The 26,468-nt window shown below is 44.8% G+C and overlaps 1 protein-coding gene and 1 long non-coding RNA gene across 2 annotated transcripts; one reads left to right on the top strand and one right to left on the bottom strand.

Annotated features, from left to right (window-relative positions):
- Positions 1–2,453: 2,453 nt before the first annotated feature.
- LOC134358328 (uncharacterized) lies at positions 2,454–6,923 on the bottom strand. The gene is made up of 3 exons (XR_010020855.1): positions 6,824–6,923; positions 3,689–3,882; positions 2,454–2,837 (listed from the first exon to the last, which is right to left on the bottom strand). It is a non-coding gene; the product is annotated as an uncharacterized LOC134358328 (long non-coding RNA).
- Positions 6,864–25,884, top strand: ubl7a (ubiquitin-like 7a (bone marrow stromal cell-derived)). The gene is made up of 10 exons (XM_063070444.1): positions 6,864–7,147; positions 7,983–8,102; positions 13,721–13,803; positions 15,928–16,012; positions 18,400–18,457; positions 19,737–19,870; positions 21,811–21,860; positions 23,443–23,610; positions 23,921–24,046; positions 24,658–25,884. The coding sequence occupies exons 1-10, from the start codon at positions 6,973–6,975 to the stop codon at positions 24,793–24,795; spliced, it is 1,137 nt and encodes a 378-aa protein (XP_062926514.1). The 5' UTR covers positions 6,864–6,972; the 3' UTR covers positions 24,796–25,884.
- The last annotated feature ends 584 nt before the right edge of the window (positions 25,885–26,468 follow it).

Raw genomic sequence — 26,468 nt, 5'->3', positions numbered from 1 at the left:
AAAAGGAGAAATTATTAAGAGTAAGGACTAATTCCGCTAGACGGAGCAGAGTGGTGGTAGAGGGGAACTGATTGGGTCTGGAATCCAAAAAGCGTAGAGCTTTGAGACCTTCCTGATGGGGGATGGAAGTATATAAGGACTGGACATCCATGGTGAAAATAAAGCGGTGGGGGCCAGGGAACATAAAATCATCGAAAAGTTTAAGAGCGTGAGAAGTGTCACGAACATAGGTCGGAAGGGATTGAACAAGGGGTGATAAAACAGTGTCGAGGTATGCAGAAACAAGTTCGGTGGGGCAGGAGCAAGCTGAGACAATAGGTCGGCCAGGACAGGCAGGTTTGTGGATCTTGGGTAGGAGGTAGAAACGGGAAGTGCGGGGTGTGGGAACTATGGCCTTTTATATATTGGTGAGACCCGACGCAGACTGGGAGACCGCTTTGCTGAACATCTACGCTCTGTCCGCCAGAGAAAGCAGGATCTCCCAGTGGCCACACATTTTAATTCCACATCCCATTCCCATTCTGACATGTCTATCCACGGCCTCCTCTACTGTAAAGATGAAGCCACACTCAGGTTGGAGGAACAACACCTTATATTCCGTCTGGGTAGCCTCCAACCTGATGGCATGAACATTGACTTCTCTAACTTCCGCTAGGCCCCACCTCCCCCTCGTACCCCAGCTGTTACTCATTTTTATGCACACATTCTTTCTCTCACTCTCCTTTTTCTCCCTCTGTCCCTCTGAATATACCTCTTGCCCATCCTCTGGGTCACCCCCCCCCGTCTTTCTTCCCGGACTTCCTGTCCCATGATCCTCTCGTATCCCCTTTTGCCTATCACCTGTCCAGCTCTCGGCTCTATCCCTCCCCCTCCTGTCTTCTCCTATTATTTTGGATCTCCCCCTCCCCCTCCAGCTTTCAAATCCCTTACTCACTCTTCCTTCAGTTAGTCCTGACGAAGGGTCTCGGCCTGAAACGTCGACTGCGCCTCTTCCCATAGATGCTGCTTGGCCTGCTGCGTTCACCAGCAACTTTGATGTATGTTGCTTGTAAAGTATGTGAATTAGGTTTAATATCGCTGGCACCTGCCGTGAAATTTATTGTTTTGTGACAGTAGTACAGTGCAATACATAACAAAAAAATTATTAATGACATATATATATAAAATATGGAGTAAAAAATGGCAAAAAATAATGAGGTGTTCATTGTCCATTCAAAATTCTAATGGTGAAGGGGAAGAATCTTTTCCTGAACCGCTGAGTGTGTGTTTTCAGACTCCTGTACCTCCTCCTTAATGGTAGCAGTGAGAAGAGGTAATGTCGTGGGTAATAGGGGTCTTTAATGATAGACGCTGCCTTTTTGAGGCGTTGTCTTTTGAAAGTGTCCTCAGTACTATGGAGGCTAGTGTCCATGAAGAGTTGGCTGAGTTTACAACTTTCTGCAGCATTTTACAATCTTGTGCATACCAAATCATGACGCAACCAGTTAGAATGCTCTCCACTGTAAATCTGTGGAAGTTTGCGAAAATCTTTGGTGATATACCAATTCTCCTCAAACTTGCAATTAAATATAATTGTTGTCATGTCTTTTCTGTAATTGCATCGATATATTGGGCCCAGTATAGATCCTCAGAGATGTTGACGCCCAGGAACGTGCAACTGCTCATCCTTTCCACTGCTGATCCCTCGATGACGACTGGTGTGTGTTCCCTCGACTTCCTCTGCTGATCCCTCGATGACTGGTGTGTGTTCCCTCGACTTCCTCTGCTGATCCCTCGATGACTGGTGTGTGTTCCCTCGACTTCCTCTGCTGAAGTAAACAATCAATTCCGTGGTCCTGCTGACATTGTTGGTTGTTGTTGTAACACCACTCAACCAGCTGGTCTACCTCGCTCCTGTATGTCTCCTCGTATGTGCTGCTGCAAACAGCTCATTGTAATGGCATTTATACTCATGACATTAATACGAATGGAGTTGGAGTTGGAACTGGATGAACTCTGGATTATTCGGGAGGCTGAGGGGTTGATAGACAGGACATACTGGGAATTAGTTACACCCAAGGTGCAGGGCACAGGCAACTGGGTGACCATCAGGAAGAGCAAAGGGGAATAGGCAGCCAGTGCAGAATACCCCTGTGGCCATCCCCCTCAGAAGGTACACTGCTTTGGATACTGTTGTGGGGAAGACCAAGCAGAGGAAGGCCACAACGGTCAGGTTACTGGCCCTGAGCCTGGTTCTGTGGCTCAGGAGGGAAGTGGGGAGAAGAGGCAGGCTGTACTGATAGGGGATTTATTTGTTATGGGAACAGAAAGGATGTTCTGTGGATGAGAACGAGATTCCTAGAAGGTTTGTTGCCTCCTGGGTGCCAGGGTCAGGGGCAACTTGAATCAAGTCCACATTCCTTCTTTCTTTTTCAATCTTTTTATTAGTTTCATAATAATACACATAGCATGGTAATGGTACAAAGTTATTGGGAATACATTGTTATAATTGGCATAGTTAATTATAAAGGCAGTTGACACTTAAATGATAAAACTCCCAACCATATAGGATACAGATGAACAATATAAAACAAATAAAAATATCTAAAAAAATCATGAAAAAGAAAAAAAATTGTAACCCCCCCCCCCAAAAAAAACTAATCTAAACAGTATTAACAGTAATCTCAACCAAAGTAAAAAAAAAGACATGGGCTGTTATGTGACATCATAAAAAAAAAAGGAAACCTTAGTGTCGACGACTGCGTTCCAGTGTCCACATTCTTAAGTGGGAGGGTGAGCAGTCAGAGGTTGCGGTCCACGTTGGTACCAATGGTATGGATGGGATGGGTGATGAGATTCTGCAAAGTGAGTATAGGGAATTAGGTGCTAAGTTAAAGACAGGTCCTCCAGGGTTGTGATTTCAGGTCTGCTACTCGTACCAAGTGCTAGAAAGGGCAGAAATAGAAATATCATATAGTTTAACACGCAGCTGACTTCAAGGTCCTCTGCTGGCTGGGCTCGCCCGTAGATATTGGGTCCTAGCTGTCTAAGTGATACGCAAACAAACCAGAGCAATATGATATGGAGAACAAGCTGTCGCCCCTGCAGCAGGCTCCCCCTCGCCACACAGGTAATGAGTTCAAAGGAGTGGCAAGGACCAGTGCAGTTTGGCACTAGGATTATGTCGCAGGAGTTGCCAGCCAGCATTGAACTGAATGTAGGAGTGCCTTAGAGACTCCAGCTCTGGAGTCTTCCTCGGGTCTATTCCTGAAGCCTTTTCCGTGAGTGGGTAGGTTTGAGATCAGAGTTTCCCTTCTCCAAGATGTGCAGCCAACCACAGCTAACGTGCCCCATTTGCCTGAAGCCACTGGTTTTAGGGCACCAGTAACCTGACTTTTCCCCTTCTCCTGTCACTAGAAATGATTCTGCTGGGTTTAGTAACTGAAGCCACACATGAAGGCCAGGAGCTGGACTTGGTTGTCAGAGACTGAGATGCACGCCATAGGGAGCACTTAATAGGTAGTGGGAGCTTGTCCCCATTACCACCTGTCTATGAAAACCTTAAGGAACCAAACTTAAATTAATATAACTTACATGACAAAGTAACTTAACAAAGTTGGTACAAGTTTGGGGGAATATAGTCCAGGGTAAAATTGGGGATTTCAGGTTAGTTTAAGAACCTGAAGACAGTGAGAAGTTGCTGTTTTACCTTAAGTCTTCAGGCTCCTGTACCTCCTGCCTGATGGTAACAGTGTGAAGAGACCTTCCTGAGACATTTCCTTAATGTTGGGGAGAGCTCTACCTGTGATGGAATTGTCTGAGTCCACCATTCTCTTTAGACTCTTGTGTTCCTGTGCATTGGAGTGCCCATATCAGCAAGTTAGAATGCTTTCGGCTGTACACCTGTAAAAGTTTGTAAAGAATCTTCAGTGACATGCTGAATCTTCTTAGACTTCCAAGCTTCTAAACAGATGCTGGAAAAAACCCAGCAGGTCAGGCAGCATCTCTGGTAGAAGGTGAGTTAATGCCTCCAAGTCATCAGACCTGAAAAGACCTGGAAATCAAACGTTTTGTTTCAGACACTCCCACCTCTCCCCCTTCTCTGCAACTTAAAACACATCTGACCCCAAACAATTATTGTTATTATTACAAAGACATTGCCAGGACTGGAGAACCTGAGTTACAAGAAAAGCTTGACTCGGTTAGGTCTTTATTCCTTGGAATGTAGAAATTGAGGGAGATTTAATAGAGGTATACAAAATTATGATGGGTATAGATAGGGTAAATGAAAGCATGCTTTTTCCACTGTGATTGGGTGGGACAACTAGAGGTCATGGGTTAAGGGTGAAAGGTGAAAAGTTTAACAGGAACATGAGGAGGATCTTCTTCACTCAGAGGGTCCTGAGAGTGAGGAATGAACTGCCAGCACAAGTGGTGAATGTGAGCTCAATTTCAACATTTAAGAGAAGTTTGGATAGATACATGGATGGTAAGGTTGTGGAAAGCTATGGTCCCGGTGCAGGTCAATGGGAGCAGGCAGTTTAAATGGTTCAGCACGGACTAGATGGGCTGAACGACCTATTTCTGTGCTATACTTTTCTATGACTCTACCGTTAGATGTGCCGAGATACACTGTTCTGCATTGTTAACATTTTATCTTGCAGCACTACCTCTAACTTTTAAAACAGACATCCCACCTCTCCCAGAAGTTCCGGGAGTCTCCCGCATATCGATAGTAGCTCCCTGACACCTGGAAATTATATACAATATCCTGGAAATCAATTTTTTTTCAGAGGGAGAGGGAGAGCGAGCTTCCTGATTGGTCTCTCTTCGTGCTAAGAGTGGTCCCCATCCACTGGGCCGCAAGGAAACGATATGATTTGGCGATATGAAACGATATGAGTCAACTGCACCTTTCCTCATTCGCTGTCAAGCCCACTGTTGAACTTGAACGCACGCGAGGTCATTACACACGCGTCATCCATGTCAGCGCGGGAAGATCAACTCCTCGAGCTTGCAAATAACAGCGGGCTGAAAAGTATGTTTGATATAACATCTCTGCCAGCACTGGATCAAAGTCAAGGCTGAATATCCTGAGATAATCACAGAAGCACTGAAAACTTTGCTTCCATTTCCAACATATCTCTGCGAAGTGGAGTTTTCTGCAATGAATGCAACGAAAATAAAATTGCGGAATAGACTGGACATAAGGAACCCCCTTCGATTATCGCTGTCTCCCATCACCCCTCGATGGCACCGTCTTGTTGCAGGGAAACAAGCCCAGGGCTCCCACTGATTCAGCGATATTGGTGTGTTGCAATGATTTTATATGTTCATATGAGGAAAATATGTGTTGTGTGTTTAATATCCAAACGTTACTTAAAATGTTATGATGCTATTGACTTACGATTGACTTATCACTATATTCATGCGAGGAAAATATGCGCTGTGTGTTTAATATTAAATTCGTTAGATAAACCCTTTTAGAAACGAAATTGAGTGTATTAGCCACTTATAACTGACTTATAGTTGACTTATCACCTATGATTAGCACCCCTGCCCCCGGTCAGCAAGAATATTGTCAATATTAAACCGGTCCGCGGTGCAAAAAAAGTTGGGGACCCCTGCTAAGTAGACCTATCAGTTTTCTCTGTGGGTAGACTTTACACTCGACCTCAAAAATAATGACAGTGTTGCTCGCTGCACTGTTTGCAACAGTGACTTTTCTATTGCCCATGGCGAGTTAAAATATAAAAGACATGTTGAGGTGAGTTTAACAGGTGTCATTCGTTCATTAGCATAGCTAACGTTATTTAAACTAGCTGACTAGCTGCTAAAGAGCTACGCTATTGATGTCCTACATGATGAGGCCAAACTCCCTGTAGACTTGCTTAAAGTTGTAATAGAATAAACATGATAATATAAGTACATATTTTAATGTCACATTTTCTACATATACCCAACTTGGTTTACAGATTAGACAAAATCACTAAACAAAGTATTACATACATCCTTGGAGGTCGACGGGGGAGGGGGGGGCGAAGGGGGGGATGCTACCTCCCTGAAATGGGTTTTTGCAGGGTAGGATTTATGTTGTTGTTTAAAGTTAAATTGGATAGATATATGGACAGGAAAGGAATGGAGGGTTATGAGCCGAGTGCAGGTCGGTGGGAATAGGATAGGGTAAGAGTTTGGCACGGACTAGAAGGGCTGAGATGGCCTGTTTCCGTGCTGTAATTGTTATGTGGTTATATGGGATGTCTGCATTTATACTGAAATGATCTGCAGGCACAGTACGGAAGATGTCAGTACGTGTGCCAATAATATACTGATTACAAGCATACATCTGTTTGAAATGATCTGTCTGGATGACTTGCAAACAAAGCTAAGCTTTTCACTGTAACACGGTACATCTGACAATAATAAACCAGTTCCAGTTCTAGTTCAATTAAATTACCTGCTGCACTACAGTGCCATCCATTGAGTCTTATTTAAACAGAAGGCCCATCTGTGAAAAGCTTTGCTTGTGTGTCATCTTTCAGTCTCCCATCATAGACCTTGCACCTAATTTATCTACCTGCACTGCACTTTCTCAAACTTGTGGATGGGATTAGAGCGGAATCTGAGTGTGACATACACAGGTGACAAAGGGTCTCGGCCTGAAACGTCGACTGTACTTTTATCCATTTATGCTGCCTGGCCTGCTGAGTTCCTCCTATTGCCAGTCCTTAGGTCTATTTGTTCAAATAAATGAAATAAAAATTAAAAGATAAAATAAATGCGCCAATGCTCCCGATAATCATCATTTGTGTGTACAGTTTCTCTTTTGCTTATTTTTATTTACCGTTTTAACTCCTATTTCTCTCTAGAAGCGCTGAGGTAATTTCCTGTGCAGTGACGAGACAAACAGTTTAATTTCCGGGCCGTGTCCCCGGCAACAGTGAGGCCTGTTTACTACTCCGGAGCCTCGGACTGTCCCGTGCCCCTAGGAGGATGCGCCCCGACAGTATCGCGGTGAAACTGGCCGAGCAGCCGCGGGCCCCCAGGGTGGTGCTGCCGTTGCCCGAGGAGCCTCCGCCGGGGCCCGGCGGTGGCCTCCGCATCTCCGCCCTCAAGGAGCTGATCGCCGAGAAGCTACCCGGAGCCGCGCCGGCCCCCGAGCTGATCGGTAAAGCGAAAGTAGGGGAGGAAGCCGGGGACTGGGGACTGGGGGCTGGGGGAGGAAGGAGTGCAGTTTGGGGAAGGGTGGGGTGGGGAGCTGGGGGCTGGGGGAGGAATGAGTGTAGTTTGGGGTAGGGGGCTGGGGGAGGAATGAGTGTAGTTTGGGGTAGGGGGCTGGGGGAGGAATGAGTGTAGTTTGGGGTAGGGGGCTGGGGGAGGAAGGAGTGTAGTTTGGGGAAGGGTGTGGGGTGGGGGCTGTGGAGGAATGAGTGTAGTTTGGGGTAGGGGGCTGGGGGAGGAATGAGTGTAGTTTGGGGTAGGGGGCTGGGGGAGGAATGAGTGTAGTTTGGGGTAGGGGGCTGGGGGAGGAAGGAGTGTAGTTTGGGGAAGGGTATGGGGTAGGGGGCTGGGGGAGGAATGAGTGTAGTTTGGGGAAGGGTGTGGGGTAGGGGGCTGGGGGAGGAATGAGTGTAGTTTGGGGTAGGGGCTGGGGCAGGAAGGAGTGTAGTTTGGGGAAGGGTGTGGGGTAGGGAGCTGGGGGCTGGGGGAGGAAGGAGTGTAGTTTGGGGAAGGGTGTGGGGTAGGAGGCTGGGGAGGAAGGAGTGTAGTTTGGGGAAGGGTGTGGGGTAGGGGGCTGGGGGAGGAAGGAGTGTAGTTTGGGGAAGGGTGTGGGGTAGGGGGCTGAGGACTGGGGGAGGAAAGAGTGTAGTTTGGGGAAGGGTGTGGGCTAGGGGGCTGGGGGTAGGGAGCTGAGGGTGGGGGTAGGGGGCTGGGGGGCTAGGGGTGGGGGTGAGGGTGAGGATGAACTGTTGATTGATATGTCGAACCGATTGATGTTACAGAGCTGGTGTACTGCGGGCGGAAACTGAAAGATGAACAGACGCTGGATTTCTATGGGATTCAAGCAGGCTCCACCATCCATGTTCTGAAGAAGTCCTGGCCGGAACCAGAACAGAAGCCTGGTTTGAAACATTACTAGTGGTTTATAAGTGATTAGTCTATTAATTCATTTGGAAAATAAAAATATACTTCTTTATACTAGAGAAACTTGAAACTATAGGCTGTAGTAGACGCCATGCTGTATCTCACCGGATACATAGATTTAGCCTAAATTGGATCAGAAATAAAGCAAAGATAGCATGCAACAGAGATTATAGAAAGAACAGGCAGGAGACGAGGCATAATCACAGCCAGTGGCATAAGTTACAGGGCAATAGAGGCGTGGTGCAGTTAAAACAGAAAGCAACAAATACTGGACTGAGAGTGTTGTATTTGAATACATGCAGCATAAGGAATAAAATGGACAATCTTGAAATTCAGCTACAGATTGGCTAATAGGACTTTGTGGCCATCTCTGAAACTTGGCTAAAGGATGGCTGCCATTGGGATATATAGTAAATCGGAAAGATAGGTTAGTAGGCAGAGGGGGTGGTGTGGCTCTGTGTATAAGAAATAATGTTAAATCATTGGAAAGGGATGACATAGGATCAGAAGGCGTAGAGTTTCTATGGGTTGAGTTAAGAAATGGCAAGGGTAAAAGGACCCTAATGGCAGTTGTATACAGGAACAAACAGGAGCTGGGATGTGGATTACAAATTACAGCAGGAGATAGAGAAGGTGTGTCAGAAAGGCAATGTCATGATAATCGTTGGGGATTTTAACATGAAAGTGGATTGGGAAAACCAGGTCAGTACTGGACCTCAAGAGATAATTAGTAGAATGTCTAAGGGATGGCTTTTTAGAGCAGCTTGTTGTTGAGCCCACTAGGGGATCGGCTGTGCTGGATTGGGTGTTGTGCAATGATCCAGAGGTGATAAGAGAGTTAACCCTGAGGAGCAGTGATCACAATATGATTGATTTTAAGGTCTGTCCCGTGCTTTGTGGCCCATCAGACCGGTGCTTATGCCGGTTTCCATGGGCGTGAAGAGTCAGAGTCAGAGAGTATGAGACAACCCCCCCCCCCCCAGATAGGATGCCAGTCTATCGCGAGGTTAGCCCCCAGTATTTTTGCCGCTACCCATTCTCAGCTGGGTAGACTGGAGCACTGTGTAGGTAAGTGCCTTGCTCAAGGACACACATGCTGCCCCGGCCGAGGCTCGACCCCACGACCTTCAGATCACTAGGCCAACGCCCTAACCACTTGGCCACGTGCCACACAATATGATTGAGTTCACATTGAAATTTGAGAGGGAAAAAATAAAATCCAATGTGGTGGTATTTCAGTGGAATAAAGGAAATTACAATGGCATGAGAGGGGAACTGGCTGAAGTTGACTGGAAAGGGACATTTGCAGGATAGACAGCAGAGCAGCAATGCCTGGAGTTTCTGCAAAAAATGAGGGAAGTGCAAGACAGATATATTCCAAATAAGGAGAAATTTTCAAATGGAAAGAGGACACTACTGTGGCTGACAAGTGAAGTCAGAGCCAAAGTAAAAACAAAAGAGAGGGCATACAAGGAAGCCAGAGCTAGTGGGAAGATGGAGGATTGGAGACCTTTTAAAAACTTGCAGAAGGAAACTAGCAAGGTCATTCGGAAGGAAAAGATGAATTATGAGAGGAAACTGGCAACTAATATCAAAGAAGAAACTAAAAGCTTTTTTAAGTATATCTAACTCTCACATGTTACATATATAAAGGGTAAAAGAGAGTCGAGGATAGATATAGGACCCATACAAAATGACGCTGGAGATAATTGTGATGAGAGATGCAGAGATGGCAGAGGAACTGAATGCATATTTTGCATCAGTCTTCACAGTGGAAGAAGTCTGCAGTATACTGGACATTCAAGAGTGTCAGGGAAGTGAAGTTTGTGCAGTGAAAATTACGACTGAGAAGGTGCTCAGGAAGCTTAATGGTTTGAGGGTGGAGGAGCAGGTAGTGTTGAGGAAACAGAGAGACTCAGATAGTTTAGGGGAATGGGCAAAGAAGTGGCAAATGAAATACAATGTTGGAAAGTGTATGGTCATGTAGTGTGGTGGAAGAAATAAATGGGCAGACTATTATTTAGATGGGGAGAGAATTCAAAATGCAGAGATGCAAAGGGACTTGGGAGTCCTTGTGCAAGATACCCTAAAGGTTAACCTCTAGGTTGAGTCGGTTGTGAAGAAGGCGAATGCAGTGTTGGCATTCATTTCTGGAGGTACAGAATATAAGAGCAGGGATGTGATGTTGAGGTTCTAAAAGGCACTCGTGAGACCACACTTTGAGTACTGTGTGCAGCTTTGGGTTCCTTATTTTAGAAAGGATATACTGACATTGGAGAGGGTTCAGAGAAGATTCACGAGAATGATTCCAGGAATGAAAAGGTTACCGTAAGAGGAATGTCTGGCAGCTGTTGGGCTGTATTTATACTTTGTTCTTGGTTGGTGCAACTGTAACGAAACCAAATTTCCCTCGGGATCAATAAAGTATGACTATGACTATATTCCCTGGAGTTCAGGACAATGAGGAGGGATCTCGTAGAAACATTCCAAATGTTAAAAGGCCTGAACAGATTAGATATGGCAAAGTTATTTCCCAAGGTAGGGGATTCTAAGACAAGAGGGCACAACTTCAGGATTTAAGTCTTTTTAAAAGACATTTTAAAAAAGGATGTAGGCAAAAGGCGGGCAACTATAGGCCAGTTAGCTTAACATCTGTAGTCGGGAAAATGCTTGAAGCTGTCATTAAGGAAGAAATAGCGAAACATTTAGAAAGCAGTGGTTCCATTAGACAGACACAGCATGGATTCAAAAAGGGCAGGTCTTGTTTGACAAACTTACTGGAGTTCTTTGAGGACATAATGAGTGCAGTGGATAGAGGGGAACAGGTGGATGTCGTATACTTGGATTTCCAGAAGGCGTTCGATAAGGTGCCGCACAAGAGACTTATAAATAAGATACAGATGCATGGAGTCAGAGGAAGTGTATTAGCATGGATAGTGGATTGGTTAACCAATAGAAGGCAGAGAGTTGGTATAAATGGGTGTTTCTCCAGTTGGGAGTCAGTGGTGAGTGGGGTGCTGCAGGGGTTGGTGCTGTGCCCGTAGCTGTTTACCATTTACATTGATGATTTGGAAGAGGGGACTGAGTGTAGCGTAGCAAAATTTGCTGATGACTCTAAATTGAGTGGAAAAGCAAATTGTGCAGAGGATGTGGAGAGTCTGCAAAGGGATATAGATAGGTTAGGTGGGTGGGCCAGGGTCTGGCAGATGGAATACAATGTTGTTAAATGCGAGATCATCCACTTTGGAAGGAATAATGGAACAGCAGATTATTATTTAAATGGTGAAAGATTGCAGCATGCTGTTGTGCAGAGGGACTTGGGAGTGCTTGTTCATGAATCGCAGAAAGTTGGCTTGCAGGTACAACAGGTTATTAAGAAGGCAAACGGAATGTTGGTCTTCATTGCTAGAGGGATTGAATTTGAGAGCAGGGAGGTCATGCTGCAACTATACAAGGTACTGATGAGGCTGCACCTGGAGTACTGTCTGCAGTTCTGGTCTCCATACTTGAGGAAGGATATACTGGCTTTGGAGGTAGTGCAGAGGAGGTTCACCAGGTTTATTCCAGAGATGAAGGTGTTAACCTATGAGGAGAGATTGAGTCGCCTGGGACTGTACTCGCTGAAATTCAGAAGAATGAGAGGGGATCTTATAGAAACATACAAAATTTTGAAAGGGATAGATAAGATAGAAGTAGGAAAGTTGTTTCCATTGGTAGGTGAGACTAGAACTAGGGGACATTGCCCCAAGATTCAGGGGAGAAGATTTAGGACGGAGATGAGGAGAAACTGTTTTTCCCAAAGAGTGGTGAATCTGTGGAATTCTCTGCCCAGGGAAGCAGTTGAGGCTTCTTCATTACATATATTTAAGATACAGTTAGATAGATTCTTACATAGTGAGGGAATCAAGGGTTATAGGGAAAAGGCAGGTAGATGGAGCTGAATTTACGGACAGATTAGCCATGATCTTATTGAATGGCGGGGCAGGCTCAATGGGCCGGATGGCTTACTCCTGCTTCTGTTTCTTGTGTTCTTATTAAGAACATCCTTTTAGAACTGAGTTGCGGAGAAATTGCTTTAGTCAGAGGGTGGTAAATCTGTGGAATTTGTTGCCATGAGCGGCTGTGGAGGCCAAGTTATTGGGTTTATTTAAGGCAGAGATAGATAGGTATTTGATTAGCCAGGGCAATAAAGGGTATGGGGTGAAAGCAGGGGAGGTGGGGATGACTGGAAGAATTGTTTCAGCTCGTGATTGAATGGCGGAGCAGACTTGATGGGCCAAATGGCCTACTTCTGCTCCTATATCTTATTGACCAACGAGAGCAACAAAAATATACTAAGGATGAGATTAAGAGATGGGATGAGAGCTTGTGTAGTGTAGAAACATCGGGGGGTGGGGGCCTTAATTGAGTATTTTGAGCTTTAACTTTTCATAAGGTTGTTATAGCCAGGGGTGGGGGGGAAGCAGTGGAGATAAGCTCCCACTACCTTTTTACTAAATGGTACCAATGGCATGCGTCTCAAATAGCCTCTGATACCTGTCTAGCTCCTGGCTTTCAGGTGTAGCTTAGCTACTGACAGGAGAAGTGGGGAAGGCTGGTTACTATTGACAGGAGAAGGGAGGAAGGCTGGTTACTGGTGCCTTAAAACTATTTGCTTCGAGCAGATGGGGGTCATCAGCCACGGTTGGTAGCTCAACTAGGAGAAGGAAAACTCCAATTGTAAACCGTGGTTATTCCCACTCATGGGGAAGGCTTCGGGAGTGAACCCTGAGAAAAAATCCGGAGCTGGACCCCCTGGGGCAGTCAGTCCCAAGTTGAGTACAATGCTGACTGGTAACACCTGCAACGCGCTGGTGCCAAACTGTATCGGACTCTACTGTTCCTTTGGATTCATCAGCTGCATGGAGAGGAGGAGCCCTCTGCATTGTACTGCCCTGGCTAGTGTACGTAGACAGCTAGGACACAACATCAGTGGTGGACCCCAATTTAAAATATAGTTGGATGGGGAAGAAGAGATCTCTGGTTTCGATGTAAGCCTCATTTGTCTCTCATTTAAATGTTTTAAACAGGGGCGGTAGAGTAGCATAGTGGTTAGCACAACACTGCAGTACAGGTGACCCGGGTTCAATTCCCACTGCTGCCTGTAAGGAGTTTGTACATTCTCCCGGTGACCACATGGGTTTACTCTGGGTGCTCTGGTTTTCTCCCACAGTCCAAAGACGTAAATTAAATTGGTCATTGTAAATTGTCCCATGATTAGGCTAGGACTAAATTCAGGGGATTGCTTGGTGGCATGGCTCAAAGGGCCAGAAAAGCCTATTTTGCGGCTGTATCTCAATAATAAATAAAAACAAAATGCTAGACATACTCGATCAGGTGGCACCTATATGGAAAGAAATAGAACTAATGCTTGGAATCGATGAGTTTTCATCAGAAGTATTTGAAGTATCATTACTGGCATCAATCAAGAAAAATCATTCCCTGTTGTATTCCAGGGGACTTGGGAAATGAAGGGAACTGTGGTAAGATGTGAATTGGTTTTACCCTTGCTTGCTCTGGGAGCTCCAGAAACATTTATTATGTTGCTGCTTTACAGAGCCCGTGGACCAGGCCGCGGCAGCACGTGAGTTCCGTGTACTCCAGGCAGCGCTTCACGCCAGCCCTGCCTACAGGGAGGCGGTAAGTGAAAATGGTGGGAGCAAAGGCTTTTTTTTCCTGTTGCTTTCAGATATGAAAAGTTTACAGGTACTGTAAAGTTGATCATATTGATAGCAGGGGTACATTTTGCTGTTTGCAAGCAGGTGCAGATGGTGGAAAAATAGTGAGGAATTCAGTTTGAAGATGTATAGGAAGAATAGGTTGAGTGAGCTATTGTTTTTCTCTTTGGAGCGAAGGAAGACAGGTGACTTTCTAGAGGTGTACAAGATGATAAGAGGCATAGATCGAGTGTAACCAATGACATTATTTCTGGGGCAGAAATGGCTAACACGAGGGGACATATTTTTAAGATGATTATGGGAAAGTATGGGGGGGGATGTCAGAGTTAAGTTTTTTTTAAACACAGTGGTGGGTGCGCTTTGTCAGAGGTGATGGTCAAGGCAAATGCATTAGGTACATTTAAGAAACTCAGACAGGCACATGGATGATAGAAATATAGGGGGCCATGTAGGAGGGAAGGGTTCGATTGATCTTAGAGTAGGTTATAAGGTCAGCATAATGTGTGCTGAAGAGGCTGTGCTATGCTGTAAAGTTCTATGTGCTGTGTATTTGGGAAGGTCAAACACTTGAAGCAATAGTAGACTACTGGCAAGTATAGGCTATTGGCATCTGACGGAGAAGATACTCAGTATCTCTGTTGTACAGAGGGACCGTGGAATGCAAGTCCATAAGTTCATGAAAGGCTGATGGATAAGGTATAATAAGAGCCATGCCAAATCTGTATGCAACCACTTAAGTCTCAGCTGAGCGATGTGAACAGACCATAGAGGTTCATGGAGAGATTGGCAAGAGTTAAGGAATTCCAGGTATGGGCAAAGATCAGACAGGAGAGGATCTTGCAGCAGAGAAAGCTGAGGGAAAATTTGTATAACATTGAGAGATCTTGACAAAATAAATAGGAAGGCCCTTGGCATAAGTCAATAACTGACCATGGACTTGCTAGAAGGATTTGAAGAGTGTAAGAGATTTATTGGAGGTCTATCAACAGCTACTTGAAAGTATAGTCCCGTGAAACTTTAATCATGTCTACATAAAACTGGGCTGAGCACATAATATGCAGTATCATAAGGCTATGTACATGGACTTGAGTAGTCATCACGAGCTAGTTCCTCTCAAATGATCTGAATAGAATTAATGGAAGATAATGTTGTGGCTGGTAGTTTTGCTTCTCTCCGTTTCCAGCCACTGCCCCAGTGTCTAAATACTCACCCTGCTTTTGCTTTCTCTTTCCTAACTGGGTGGTTCTTGTTGAAATCTAGCTGTTAATTGGGTTTTGGTGCCTTAAAGCAATGAGGTACTTGGAGTGAACATTTTTAAATAACGATAATCCAAGGGGTTACTTAACTACCATCAGGGAGGAAGTATGGGAGCCTGAGCTTCTTAAGGGATGTCCTTCTATGTTGAGGCTGCACCCAGTATAAGAGAGACCACACTGTGATCGCTAAGTACAGCACATACGACATAGGAACAGAATTAGATCATTTGGCCCATCGAGTCTGCTCTGCCATTTTATCATGGCATTTTCCCCTTCAGCACCATTCTCCTGCCTTCTCCCTGTAACCTTTCATGCCCTGACTAATCAAGAATCTATCGAGCTTTGTCTTAATTATACCCAATGACTTGGCCTTCACAGCCACCTGTGGCAAAGAATTCCACAGATTTACTCTCTGGCTTAATGAATTTCTCCTCATCTCTGTTCTAAACGAATGTCCCTCTATGGTAAGGCTCTGCCCTCTGGTCCTACAGTCCCCCACCATAGGAAACATCCTCTTCACATCCACTCTATCAAGGCTTTTCAACATTTGATAAGTTTCAGTGAGATCCCACCCCCACCCCCATTCTTCTGAATTCCACTGAATATCACCTTACGTCTTGTACTCCTTCCCCTCACTCCCCCACCTTATTCTGGCTTCTCCCCCTTCCTTTCCAGTCTTGATGAAGGGTCTTGGTCAAAGCTTCAACTGTTTATTCCCTTCCATAGATGCTGCCTGACCTACTGAGCTCCTCCAGCATTTTGTGTGTGTTACTCTGGATTTCCAGCGTCTGCAGAATCTCTTTAAAGTAGCTGATTTGATTCAATTACAGGTTTTCAAGATGCTGGGTAATAAGGAGTCACTGGACCAGATTATTGTTGCTACACCAGGTCTCAGCAATGATCCCATTGCTTTAGGTAAGTTTGAATAATCATCTTTGTTCTTTCAAGCAACAATGCTGGGTCATTGTTCAAAGTACACGTGTGTTACTGTTGCCCCAAGTTGCACACCATGCTGATTTGTTCCTTTGCCTTGTTCAGTAGCATGGGGTTCCCTGTCACATGTCCTACAGTTCTTTAAGGAGAAGGTCATCACTACCAGACCCAAGTGGTGGTAGGATGGGTGATAAATGTCTCATGGCATGTATGATTTACTTTTGTACCCATTCATCTGTTTCATAAACACAATTGATTCTGCAGATGCTGGAAATCGTAAGCAACACACACAAAATGCTGGAGGAACGCAGCAAGTCAGGCATCTTTTGTGGAGGGGAGTAAACAGTCAACGTTTCAGGCTGAGACCCATCATTAGGACACTCTTGTGTTCATTTATTTATCTGTTTTGTGGTCATGGACTCCAAAGAATACTACAGTACACACGCAGGATTTTTGGCCAAATCTAGTCAATGCTGAACTAATAATCTGCCCAATCCCAACAACTTGCACCCAGACCATATCCCTCTATACCCCTCCCATCCATGTACCTGTCCAACTTATTCTTAAATGTTGAAATTGAACCCGCATCCACCAGTTCTGCTGGCGGCACGTTCCACACTCACCACTCTTTGAGTGAAGACGTTTCCCCTCTTGTTCCCCTTAAGCATTTTACCCCCATGACCTCTAATTCTAGTCTCACACAGTCTCAGTGGAAAAAGTCTGCTTGCATTTCCCCTATCTATGCCCCCTATAATTTTGTGTACTTCTATCAAATCTCCCCTCATTCTTTTGTGTTGTTTAATTGGTTGTGGGTGTAACTGGGCAGTGTGGGCTCATTGGGCTGGCAGGGCCTGTGGCGTGTTGTATCTCTAAAAACAAAAGCAGTGCACCAAAAAAAACATTTCATCACATACATTAGTGGTGGTACTCTGATTCTGATATGGGTCCCTAATGTAGACTGAGAATGAGAAGGGTGCAGGGAGAGGGGATGGAGTGGGAAGCATCTGAGAAACATTCTGTAATGATCAATAAACCAGTCGTTTGGCATCAAATGACCTTGCATGGTGTCTCGGGGCTGGGTGTGTCTGCCTTTGTGCCACCCCCAGCCCCTGGCACTCCTCTGCCATCTGTCCCACACTTTCCACGATGCTCCTCTCTCACCTTTCCCAACATCCTTTGCTCCCGCCGGATTGACAAATTCGCTCTCTGCTCCATGTTAACAAATAAGATACTGTGCAAGTCTGGGGTATGGGGGTGTGTGTGTGTGTGTGTATCTATATATCAGTGACTTTTGCACACGACTGTATATAGAAAAGAAAATTAAATTATTAGTGCAAAAAAAGAGCAAAAAAAACAGAGGTAGAGTTCATTGTCCATTCAAAGACCTGATGGTGGAGAAGAATCTGTTTTTGAAATGTTGAGTGTGTCCTCAGACTCCTGTACCTCCTTGGTGGTAGCAATGAGGAGAGGACATGTGCTGAATGATGGGGTCCTTACTGACGATGCCACCTTTCTGAGACATACTCTTGAAAAGGTACGAAGAGCATCATAGGAACAGACTGCCAGTGCCACACTAACATGTTAGCCTAGTATCTCCATGTGTTTTTCTGGAAAGGGGGAAGTAGACTCTCAGAACCAGAGCTGACAGTATAAACTGGGCTAATATCGTTTTCAGAATAACCACACTAATATCTTGGAGGCAAGCTGCATGTACAGAGTGCATTTCCATCAAGATGCTGAACCCTTTTTAAATCCCTGTGCCTTGGAGGCTGTAATGCGACTAGTCAGAATGCTCTCCACCATACACCTATAAAAATCTGTCAAGCGTCTTTGACATACCAGATCTTCTCAAACTCCTAATGAGGTAGAGCCACTGATGTGCCTTCTTCATGAGCACATCAGTGTGTTGGACCCAGGATAGATCCTCTGAGACGCTGACATACAGAAACTTGAAACTGTTCACCTTTTATATCAGTGACCCCTTAATGAGAATGCATGTACTTCAGGCACATTGCTCTGGCTTCTTTCCCCTTCTGTTCCAGTGCTGATGAAGGGTCTTGGCTTGAAACATCAGCTGTTTATCCCCCTCCATTGCTGCTGTCTAAACAGCTGAATTCATCCAGCATTTTGTCTGTGTCACTCTGGATATCCAGAATCTACGGGTTCTTGTGTTCCCATTTGAAAGCATTGTAGATAGTGGGTAACTAATACAGTTGCTAGTGTTGGTAAGTGATTAATAAGATTCTTAAACCTGCTGAGGTGGAGATTTGGGGAGCCTTCAACACGTCAGCAATGTAAACCCTATTAAACTAAGTCCAATTGTTGGGTTTTATTTGATCCTTGTTAATTTTTGTCTGTTTTTGAACCAGGTGTACTTCAAGACAAAGATCTATTTGTGCTTTTCACTGACCCAAGCCTGCTGGACACGTAAGTGTTGATTTTTATTTTCTGAACTCAATTTCCAGTGCCCTATTGTCTATTTTGTCTGTTGACCTCTATTGGTGAGCAGTGCCTGGTAGATTTTCACTGAATTAATGGATCATTTATTTAGATTTCTTTAACCTAGATTCAAGCTGCGTTTGGTTTAATTCAGCTGTTGCCCAGAAGTGAAAGAGCACAGAATCAGAATCAGATTTATTATCACGTACTTGATGGGAAATTTGTTGTTTTGCATTAGTAGTATAGTGCAAAAGCAAAGTTACTATAAATTAGTACAAACAAATGAATAACAAAGTAGTGTTTATGGATTCATGGACCGCTCAGAAGCTTTCCCTGAGTCTCCTGCTACCCATTTACATTCTGGGTAACTTTTAGTGCTTTTCTTGAATCTCAGCCATTTTCTTTCTATTGAAATCCTTGGCTGGTTGTTAGGAAAGAAACTGTGGGAAATAGACAGCAGGACCTCAGTACACCACTCTTGAGAAAGTCGATGGGAGGGGAGCCGCGGTAGTGCAGAGGTCAGCTCAATGCTGTTACAGCTTGGGACAGGGGGCGTCAGAGTTCAGAGTGCAGTTCCACCACTGTACGTAAAGACATCATCCCCTGAACATGTTCCGGTTAGTAGGTTAATTGGTCATTGTAATTTGTCCTGTGATTAGGCTAGGGTTAGATAGGTGGGTTGCTGGGAATGTGCCTCATTGGCCCAGCAGGGCGTGTTCTATGCTGTATCTCTAAATAAATAAAACATAGACAGAAGAGTGACTACAGATGCTGCAGATCTGATTCAGTGCACACAAGGTGCTGGAGGAACTCATTGGGCTGGGCAGCAGCTGTGGAGGAAAATGAATGGTAAAAGCTATGGCTAAGACTCTTCGTCAGGTCTCTAGGAATGTAGGGAGAATAAAATGGATTAGAGAAAACGGCCAGCACAGACTTGATGGGCCAGCTCTGTGCTTTAGTGACTTGACAACAACCAATCTCAATACCTTTGGGATCTACAAGGGAACAGCAGCCCAGGGAGAAACCCACTTGGTCACAGAAGAATATACAAGCTTACACATACCAGTGTATACCTGAGTCCCAAATCAAGGCAAATATTACAGGAACCAGCCCAGTAAGATCTCACTTCTCTGATATCTCAAGAGACATTGATTGGGCTGACAATAGCGACAGAGTGTGAGGCTTTGCATGTTGTACAAAGGAAATAAATTGGGTTGCCTTAACGTGGAACTGCTTTGATTTTCATGTCTGTGGTCTCACCCATCAGGTTAGTTTCCTCACACCCTGCACTGGTCAATGCAATGGTGCTGGTCCTACACTCTGTGACTGGCACTACCCCTCCTCCAGCTGCTGGCGGCAACTCCAGGAATATCCCATCTAGCTCGTACAGTGAAGTGCCAGGTAAGCTTAATATTTATATATATCTCACAGCATTTTCACATGGTACACTGATCCAAGATGCCTTGTCAGCAAAAGTTTGAGATTCCTGTCTGAGCAATGAAGTCAAGGTGACCTGTAGTGTATGAAGTAGGGGATGAAAGCTGCCTAGAAGTGAAGATACGTAGAGCTCCTAGAGATTTGTAAAAACAAAGTAGAGAAAAGGTCAGTTACAGTCATTTCACTTATTGCCCCCTTTTTCATATCATGACCTGTTAGTTTATAGCTGAAGGGGCTGGTTACTATTTTAACAATGTCTTCATTGGACAGGCAAACTGGATAAAACAGTAGCAAATAGGTTAACACTATTTGCTGCTGGCCTGGGTCCACTGCTGTTTTGGGACAAGACTTCCAACATTTATTTTCCATTTTCTGCTACAACAGAAGGTTTGTAACAAGGGGGAAGAACTTGTGTTACCGGAAGTCAAATGGGTCTGTCAGTGCCTGAAAGGAGAAAAGTGGCTTGCCATTTTCCATGTGATTCTTTTATATCCTCTCTCCGTTCTTCTTGAGAATTCTACTTGTCCTCTGCTAACCATTTCTGCTAAAATCAGTTACTGCAACACATCAAGACTGCTACTTTGGATAGTTCCACTATACTTGCCTAGTTTATCATAACGTACCTTAATTCCCCCAAATAGTTATTCTGTACTTCTAGTCTCGCTGGGCTTTTATTGTGTTTGGTTTGCTTCCCTCAGCCAGTGAAGGGCGCAGTTTTTCTGATATTGAGATGAATGGATCAGGTTGGACATGGCCACAGTTGATGGAATGTCCCCCATGCCACAAGTCATCTTGTTAACCAAGGGCAGATTTGCACAAGTTGGTTTAGTCCAAGCTCCCAATGTTTCCTGTTCCAGTTATTTTTTTAAGACAAGACACCATCCAGACTTATAGGCTGCTTATCTTGTTATGAGTCGAGCACTATATACGTACAGAATCACCCAGTAGGCTTGTCTGGAAAGTGAGATCCCATGGCTGACCAGATGCATTTGCCTGGTGGTAGGAGGCAGAGAGAGGTAGTAGAGGGGAGTTTTTCAGATTGAAGACCAGGGACCAATATTGTGCTGCAGGGATTGGTTCTGGGTCCACTGTTGTTTGTCATTCATTTCAACTATTTGTAGGACTTTCACAGTGAATATCAGGGCTCTAGGGAGTGTTGTACAACAGAGGAACCTAGCAGCCAGGTAGATAGTTCCCTCAGTGGCATCACAAGTAGATAGGATGCTGAGGAAGGTATTTGTCATGCTGGCCGTCGTCAATCAGGGCACTGAATACAAGATCTAGCATATCATGTTGCATTTGTGTGATACGTTGGTGAGGTCACACTTGAAGTATTGCGTACAGCTTTGGCCATCTCTCTATAGGAAGAATGTGGAAGCTTTTGAGAGGGTGCAGAGGAGATTCCCTGTGGACTAGAGAGCCTGTCTAATAAGCCAAGTTTGAGCAAGCTAGGCCTTTTCTCTTTGGATCAAAGGAGATTAAGAGGTGACTTGATAGAGATGTATATTGTGAGAAAGGTGAAGATTGAGTGGACAGCCAGTGCCTTTATTTCAACATGGCAATAGCAAATACAGGAGGACATAGTTATAAGGTGATTGGAGGAAAGTATAGGGAGGTGTCAGAGGTTTTTTTTAACGTGGAATTGTGGGTGTGGAACACACTGCCAGGGGTAGTGGTAGATACACTATAGACACTTAATGGTCTTGGATAGGCTCATGGATGAAAGAAAAAAGGACTATGTGGGAGGGAAGTGTTAAGATTGATTGTGGAGTAGATTAAAAGGTCATCACAACATTGTGGGCCAAAGGGCTTTGTTGTGTTGTACTGTTCTGTGTTCTAATCACACACATTCAAATGTTCTGTTAGGAGTTTAATTTGTTACTCTTCCCTGTTTCCTGTTTCAGGGGGATTCCTCTTTGATGGTCTGTCTGACGATGAGGATGAATTTCAGCAGGTAAGTAAAGTGCCAGCTGGTCACGGAAATTGTGTCTGTGCCTAACATCTTACTGCATGTGGAAAATGGCCCTAAGCATTTCAAATACACTCTCATGTTTACAGCTATACATTCCTTTCCTGTGCTTAGGTGTTAAGTAATTAAGTTTAAGAAAATGTTTTATTCTGTGAGGTCTAACCTCTGAATTATTTAAAATTACTTCCTCTTGGTTTATTTAAAATTCACCAGTGCAAAGTAGCTGTTTGGTTTATGGGGATTTAAACAGTATCTCAAAACGCACGAGTCCTCCAATGTGCCTGGTAGTATAAATGGAATTTAGTTTCTATTGCATCCACTGAGGATGTTACCCATTGACAGCATTCTCTGGGCAGTGGAGGATACATGACCCCTATAGGGCCATTGTGAACTTCCCTCTCATTTGCTACTGTGAAAGGCACCTTGTACTATAAATAATGAGGCATTGGAGCCTGTATAACACCTATTATCCTGGCTGTGATATAGCAGTGCTTGCATGTACTGTATAGTTAAACATAGAGCACCACAGACAGAAGCAAGCCCTTTGCCCCATCTAGTCCATGCCGACCTGATCTTCTGTCTAGTCCCATCTATTTACATGAAGACCATAACCCTCCGTCCCCCTCCCATTCACGTACCTGTCCAAACCTTTCTCAAATGTAACAATTGAACCTGCATCTACCATCTCTGCTGGCAGCTCGTTCCGCTCTCGCACCACCCTCTGAGCGAAGAAGTTTCACCTCAGATTCCCCTTAAATATTTCCCCTTCCCCCACTTTTTATCCAGGCATCTTTCCACTTCCTTTTCAGTCTTGAAGAAGGTTCTCAGCCCAAAATGTCGACTGCTTATTCATTTCCATAGAAGCTGCCCGACCTGCTGTGTCCCTGCAGCATTTTGTGTGGGTGTTACTCTGGATTTCCAGCGTCCGTGGAGCATTGTGTTTATGAGAGGGAAAACACCTGCATGCATTCACCCCTACTGGTATTGGTTTTGGTATTTTATTGTCACGTGCACCAAAATGAAGTGGAAAGCTTGCCTTGCCGAAATCATACAGATCAAATCATCACACAGTGCATTGAGCTAGAATAAGGTCAAACAGTAACAGTGCGGAATAAAGTGTATACGCGACTGAAAGAGTGTAGAGCAGGTAAACAGTATAGTGGAAGATCATTAACAAGGTAGATGTGAGGCCGAAGGTCCACATTCGTCATACAGGAGTGGGGTAGAAGCTGTTCTTGAGTCCGATGGTATGTGCTTTCAGGCTTTTGTATCTTCTGCCTGATGGGAGAGAGGAGAGAGCGAATGTCCAGACGGAGTCTTTGATTATGCTGGGTGCCTTACAGAGGCAGGAGGTAGTATAAACAGTTCAGAGAGGGGATGCTGGTTCCTGTGGTCTGTGATGTGCTGACCTTTGTCTACAACTCTCTGCTGGTCTTACAATCACGTTCACAGCAGTTGCCATACCAATTTGTTGTGCATCCAGACAGAATCTTGATTGGTTTCTTATTGACTCTTGTAAGAGTATTCTTGCCATCCGTGATTAAAACCTTTTCTGCTTTCTCCACAGTCCCGGCCCACTGCTTCCTCAAGCAACACCTCCGGCTCTCGCCCTTCTACTTTGGGTTACAGTGGTTCTGTGGGACCTCGGCCCATTACTCAGAGTGAGCTGGCAACCGCGCTGGCCCTGGCCAGTACGCCAGAGAGCAGTGCTGTCACCCCAACAACCGGGACGCAGGTAGGTCAAAGTTGCCCACTCGTGCTCCCACCCTCCTTGGCTGTGTCCTCTGTCACTACCAGGGGTTGCAGTAGCATAATGCTATTACAAAGCCAGCGATCCAGGTTCCTTCCTGCCACTGTCAGTAAGGAATTTGTATGTTCTCCCCGTGACCGCATGGATTTCCTCCAGTTTCTTCCCTCATTCTAAAGACATGGTTTTGTAGATTAATTGGTCACATGGGTAACTGGGTGGCATGGGCTCAGACAGGAAGTGGCTGTTACTGTGTTAGATCTCTAAACAAATTGGGTGTATGCTTCCCTCCCCACAGGGCACATCATCAAGTCTGTCTCCGGTGATGAATTCAGGCGCACCGTCAGCTGCCCCCATCAGTCACGACATATTCAGCCAGGCCCTGCAGCAGGCACTACAAGCCTCCAACATCTCGGCTCTTCAGGTCAGTACCTGCAGTTAACAGTTCTTGAGTGTAATGCTGAAACCGGGAGGTTTCAGAAACTTCTGACTGCAAAATCTGAGACACGCTCCAGCTTGATACAAAGGGTGGGTCCCCGATCTGTGACAACTCATTTGGGATGTGTCTAAAAATGTGCTAAACAGATTTTTGCAGATGCTAAAAACCTTGAGCGCACACGGATTGGTGGAGGAACTCAGTAAGTCAGACAGCGTCTATAGAGGGGAATAAATGGGGCTAAGACCATTCATCATCACTGGAAAGGAACGGGACAGAATCCAGAAGCTGAAGGGAGGGGGAAGTGCACAAACTGGCAGGTGATTGGTGAGACCAGGTGACGGGTAATGTGGGTGGGTGAGGAATGAAGAAGTTTGGGAGGGGATAGGTGGAAGAAGTAAAGGCTGAAAAAGGGAAGAGAAGAGAGGAGAGGAGCTGTGGGGAGGGGAGATGTTGCTTAACCCACTGAATCCTCCAGCATTGTGTGTATGTTGCTGAAGGTGTTAATGTCAAGTTCATTTCCTCTGTTTTATTTGGTCGATGGGGAAGGGAGCTGGAGGGGGAATATTATCTGACTCTGGCCCGTTTGCCTCCCGCAGAACCAGTGGCAGCCCCAGCTTCAGCAGTTGAGGGACATGGGGATCCAGGATACTGAGCTGAGCCTTCGCGCACTGCAGGCAACCGGAGGAGACATCCAGGCTGCGCTGGAACTCATTTTTGCTGGAGGAGCCCCTTAGCTTGGTTGGCTGGAGCCTGTGGAGCTGCTATAGAAAGCAAGCAACTGGGAGTCCATGGCAGAGTAGTTAACTCCAAAGACTGGTGTGTGTTAAAAGGAAATGTAATTGTAGGGTAAATACTACATTGGTAAGTAGATGGCCCCAGTGTGAGTCCTGGATATCTTTATCCAAAGGAAAATATTGAGATAACTGGTTTAATTTAAAAAAAAAATTCCTGTTGATTTTAAAAGATCTAGGAGAAATCTGCTGGTCATAGTTTATGTCTGTTGGAGGTTGAGACACTGCCATCGTCAGCTGCCTGACCTGGTTATCACAAACTTTTAGAAAGGTTTGGATCCTGTGATTCTCTTGGCTTTACCTCAGCAGCAAATTGTGCAGGGTCAGACGTTACATGTTGAGTTTGCTGTTCTTTGCCCTACTTATTGAGTGCTATCCCCAGTAGGGGGAGCTTGTTCAAGCTTCTCTAATTCTAACAATCTATTACTCCCTCCCAAAACAGAAACGGAGCCTGAGTCAGCACTTAAAATTACTAGCAGCTTTCTTACAGAAGTTCCCCTTTAAAATGTATAGATTTTAAATTACAGTTTTGAGTAGTTCCAGATCTGCCTTTTTATGTTGTGTATTCTGCCAATGGAGATATGCATCAGTTATTTTTCATCAAATTATTAAACATTACTGTGTGTATTACAGTTCAGTCCATGCTGAACAAGTAGTTACATGGTTTTGGAAAATGTGATGATTTTCTTATGGCAATGAGCTTCTGAACAACATGTCTGGCCTTTGTCAACTTGACATTTACTGATGTGTTGCCACCAGAGGGAAGGTCCCTGACAACTAGTAGACACCCAACAATTGCTTCCATGTGGGGACCTGGCATTGTGCTATGTTGCATAGCAGTTTGGAAAGCAGCCTTGGATTCTTCCTTTTCCTCCCTTCACGTGACTATTGGTCATTTGGGATCTTGGAGAATTGCTGCATCTAAGATTCTCAGATAGTCAGTGAAGATGATAGGTTTGAGAACAATGGAGCCGTTGTGTGTTGTAATAATTTTAAGTGTATCAAACATTAAAGGTCACCTTATGTCATGAACTTCATTGTGTTGACATCCTAGTTTTTCCAATTTGTTTGGTCAAATACGGCAGTATTTCTTTACCCCCATGATGATTGAATCTCATTCAATCAATATTTCACATCCAGTGTGCTGGTACATTTCTTTATTTTTGAGGTAGAGGCACACAGGAAAATATAATGAACAATTAGGGTGGAATGAGCATGATTTATTATCCTTCTCAACCCTATTCTTCTGCCTTCTCCCTGTAGCCTTTGACATCCCTACTAATCAAAAACCTATCAACTTCCACTTCAAATAAACCCAATGACTTGGTCTCTATGGCCACTGTGACAATTGTCACGGGCTTGTTGCACGTGCTGAAGCGCTGCAAATGGAACTGATTGGTGTGGAACTGTCAGGGATGCATTCTCAGCTCGCAGTTTATGATGGAAGAAAGATTCCTTGAGCTGAGTGATCTGTGGTGAGCAGGTTGTTGCCGGAGTGGATTTGTCTCTCTAATTCTGAGTAATGTTCCCTGCTAATAATCGTCCCTTCCATAAGCTTTCCAGCTCTTCCTCCTTCCATTCCATTCCTGAAATACCGACTGTTTATTCCTTTCCAT

Source organism: Mobula hypostoma, chromosome 18 (assembly GCF_963921235.1).
Source record: "Mobula hypostoma chromosome 18, sMobHyp1.1, whole genome shotgun sequence".
NCBI lineage: Eukaryota > Metazoa > Chordata > Chondrichthyes > Myliobatiformes > Myliobatidae > Mobula > Mobula hypostoma.
This window is presented reverse-complemented; position numbering and strand designations above follow the sequence as displayed.

Bases quoted from the DNA above. Each gene is read 5' to 3' on its own strand.
- ubl7a (XM_063070444.1), top strand. From the start codon at position 6,973: ATGCGCCCCGACAGTATCGCGGTGAAACTGGCCGAGCAGCCGCGGGCC. The intron at 7,148-7,982 runs GTAAAGCGAAAG...TTGATGTTACAG, and splicing joins GCCGGCCCCCGAGCTGATCG to AGCTGGTGTACTGCGGGCGG. The intron at 13,804-15,927 runs GTAAGTGAAAAT...ATTCAATTACAG, and splicing joins GCCCTGCCTACAGGGAGGCG to GTTTTCAAGATGCTGGGTAA.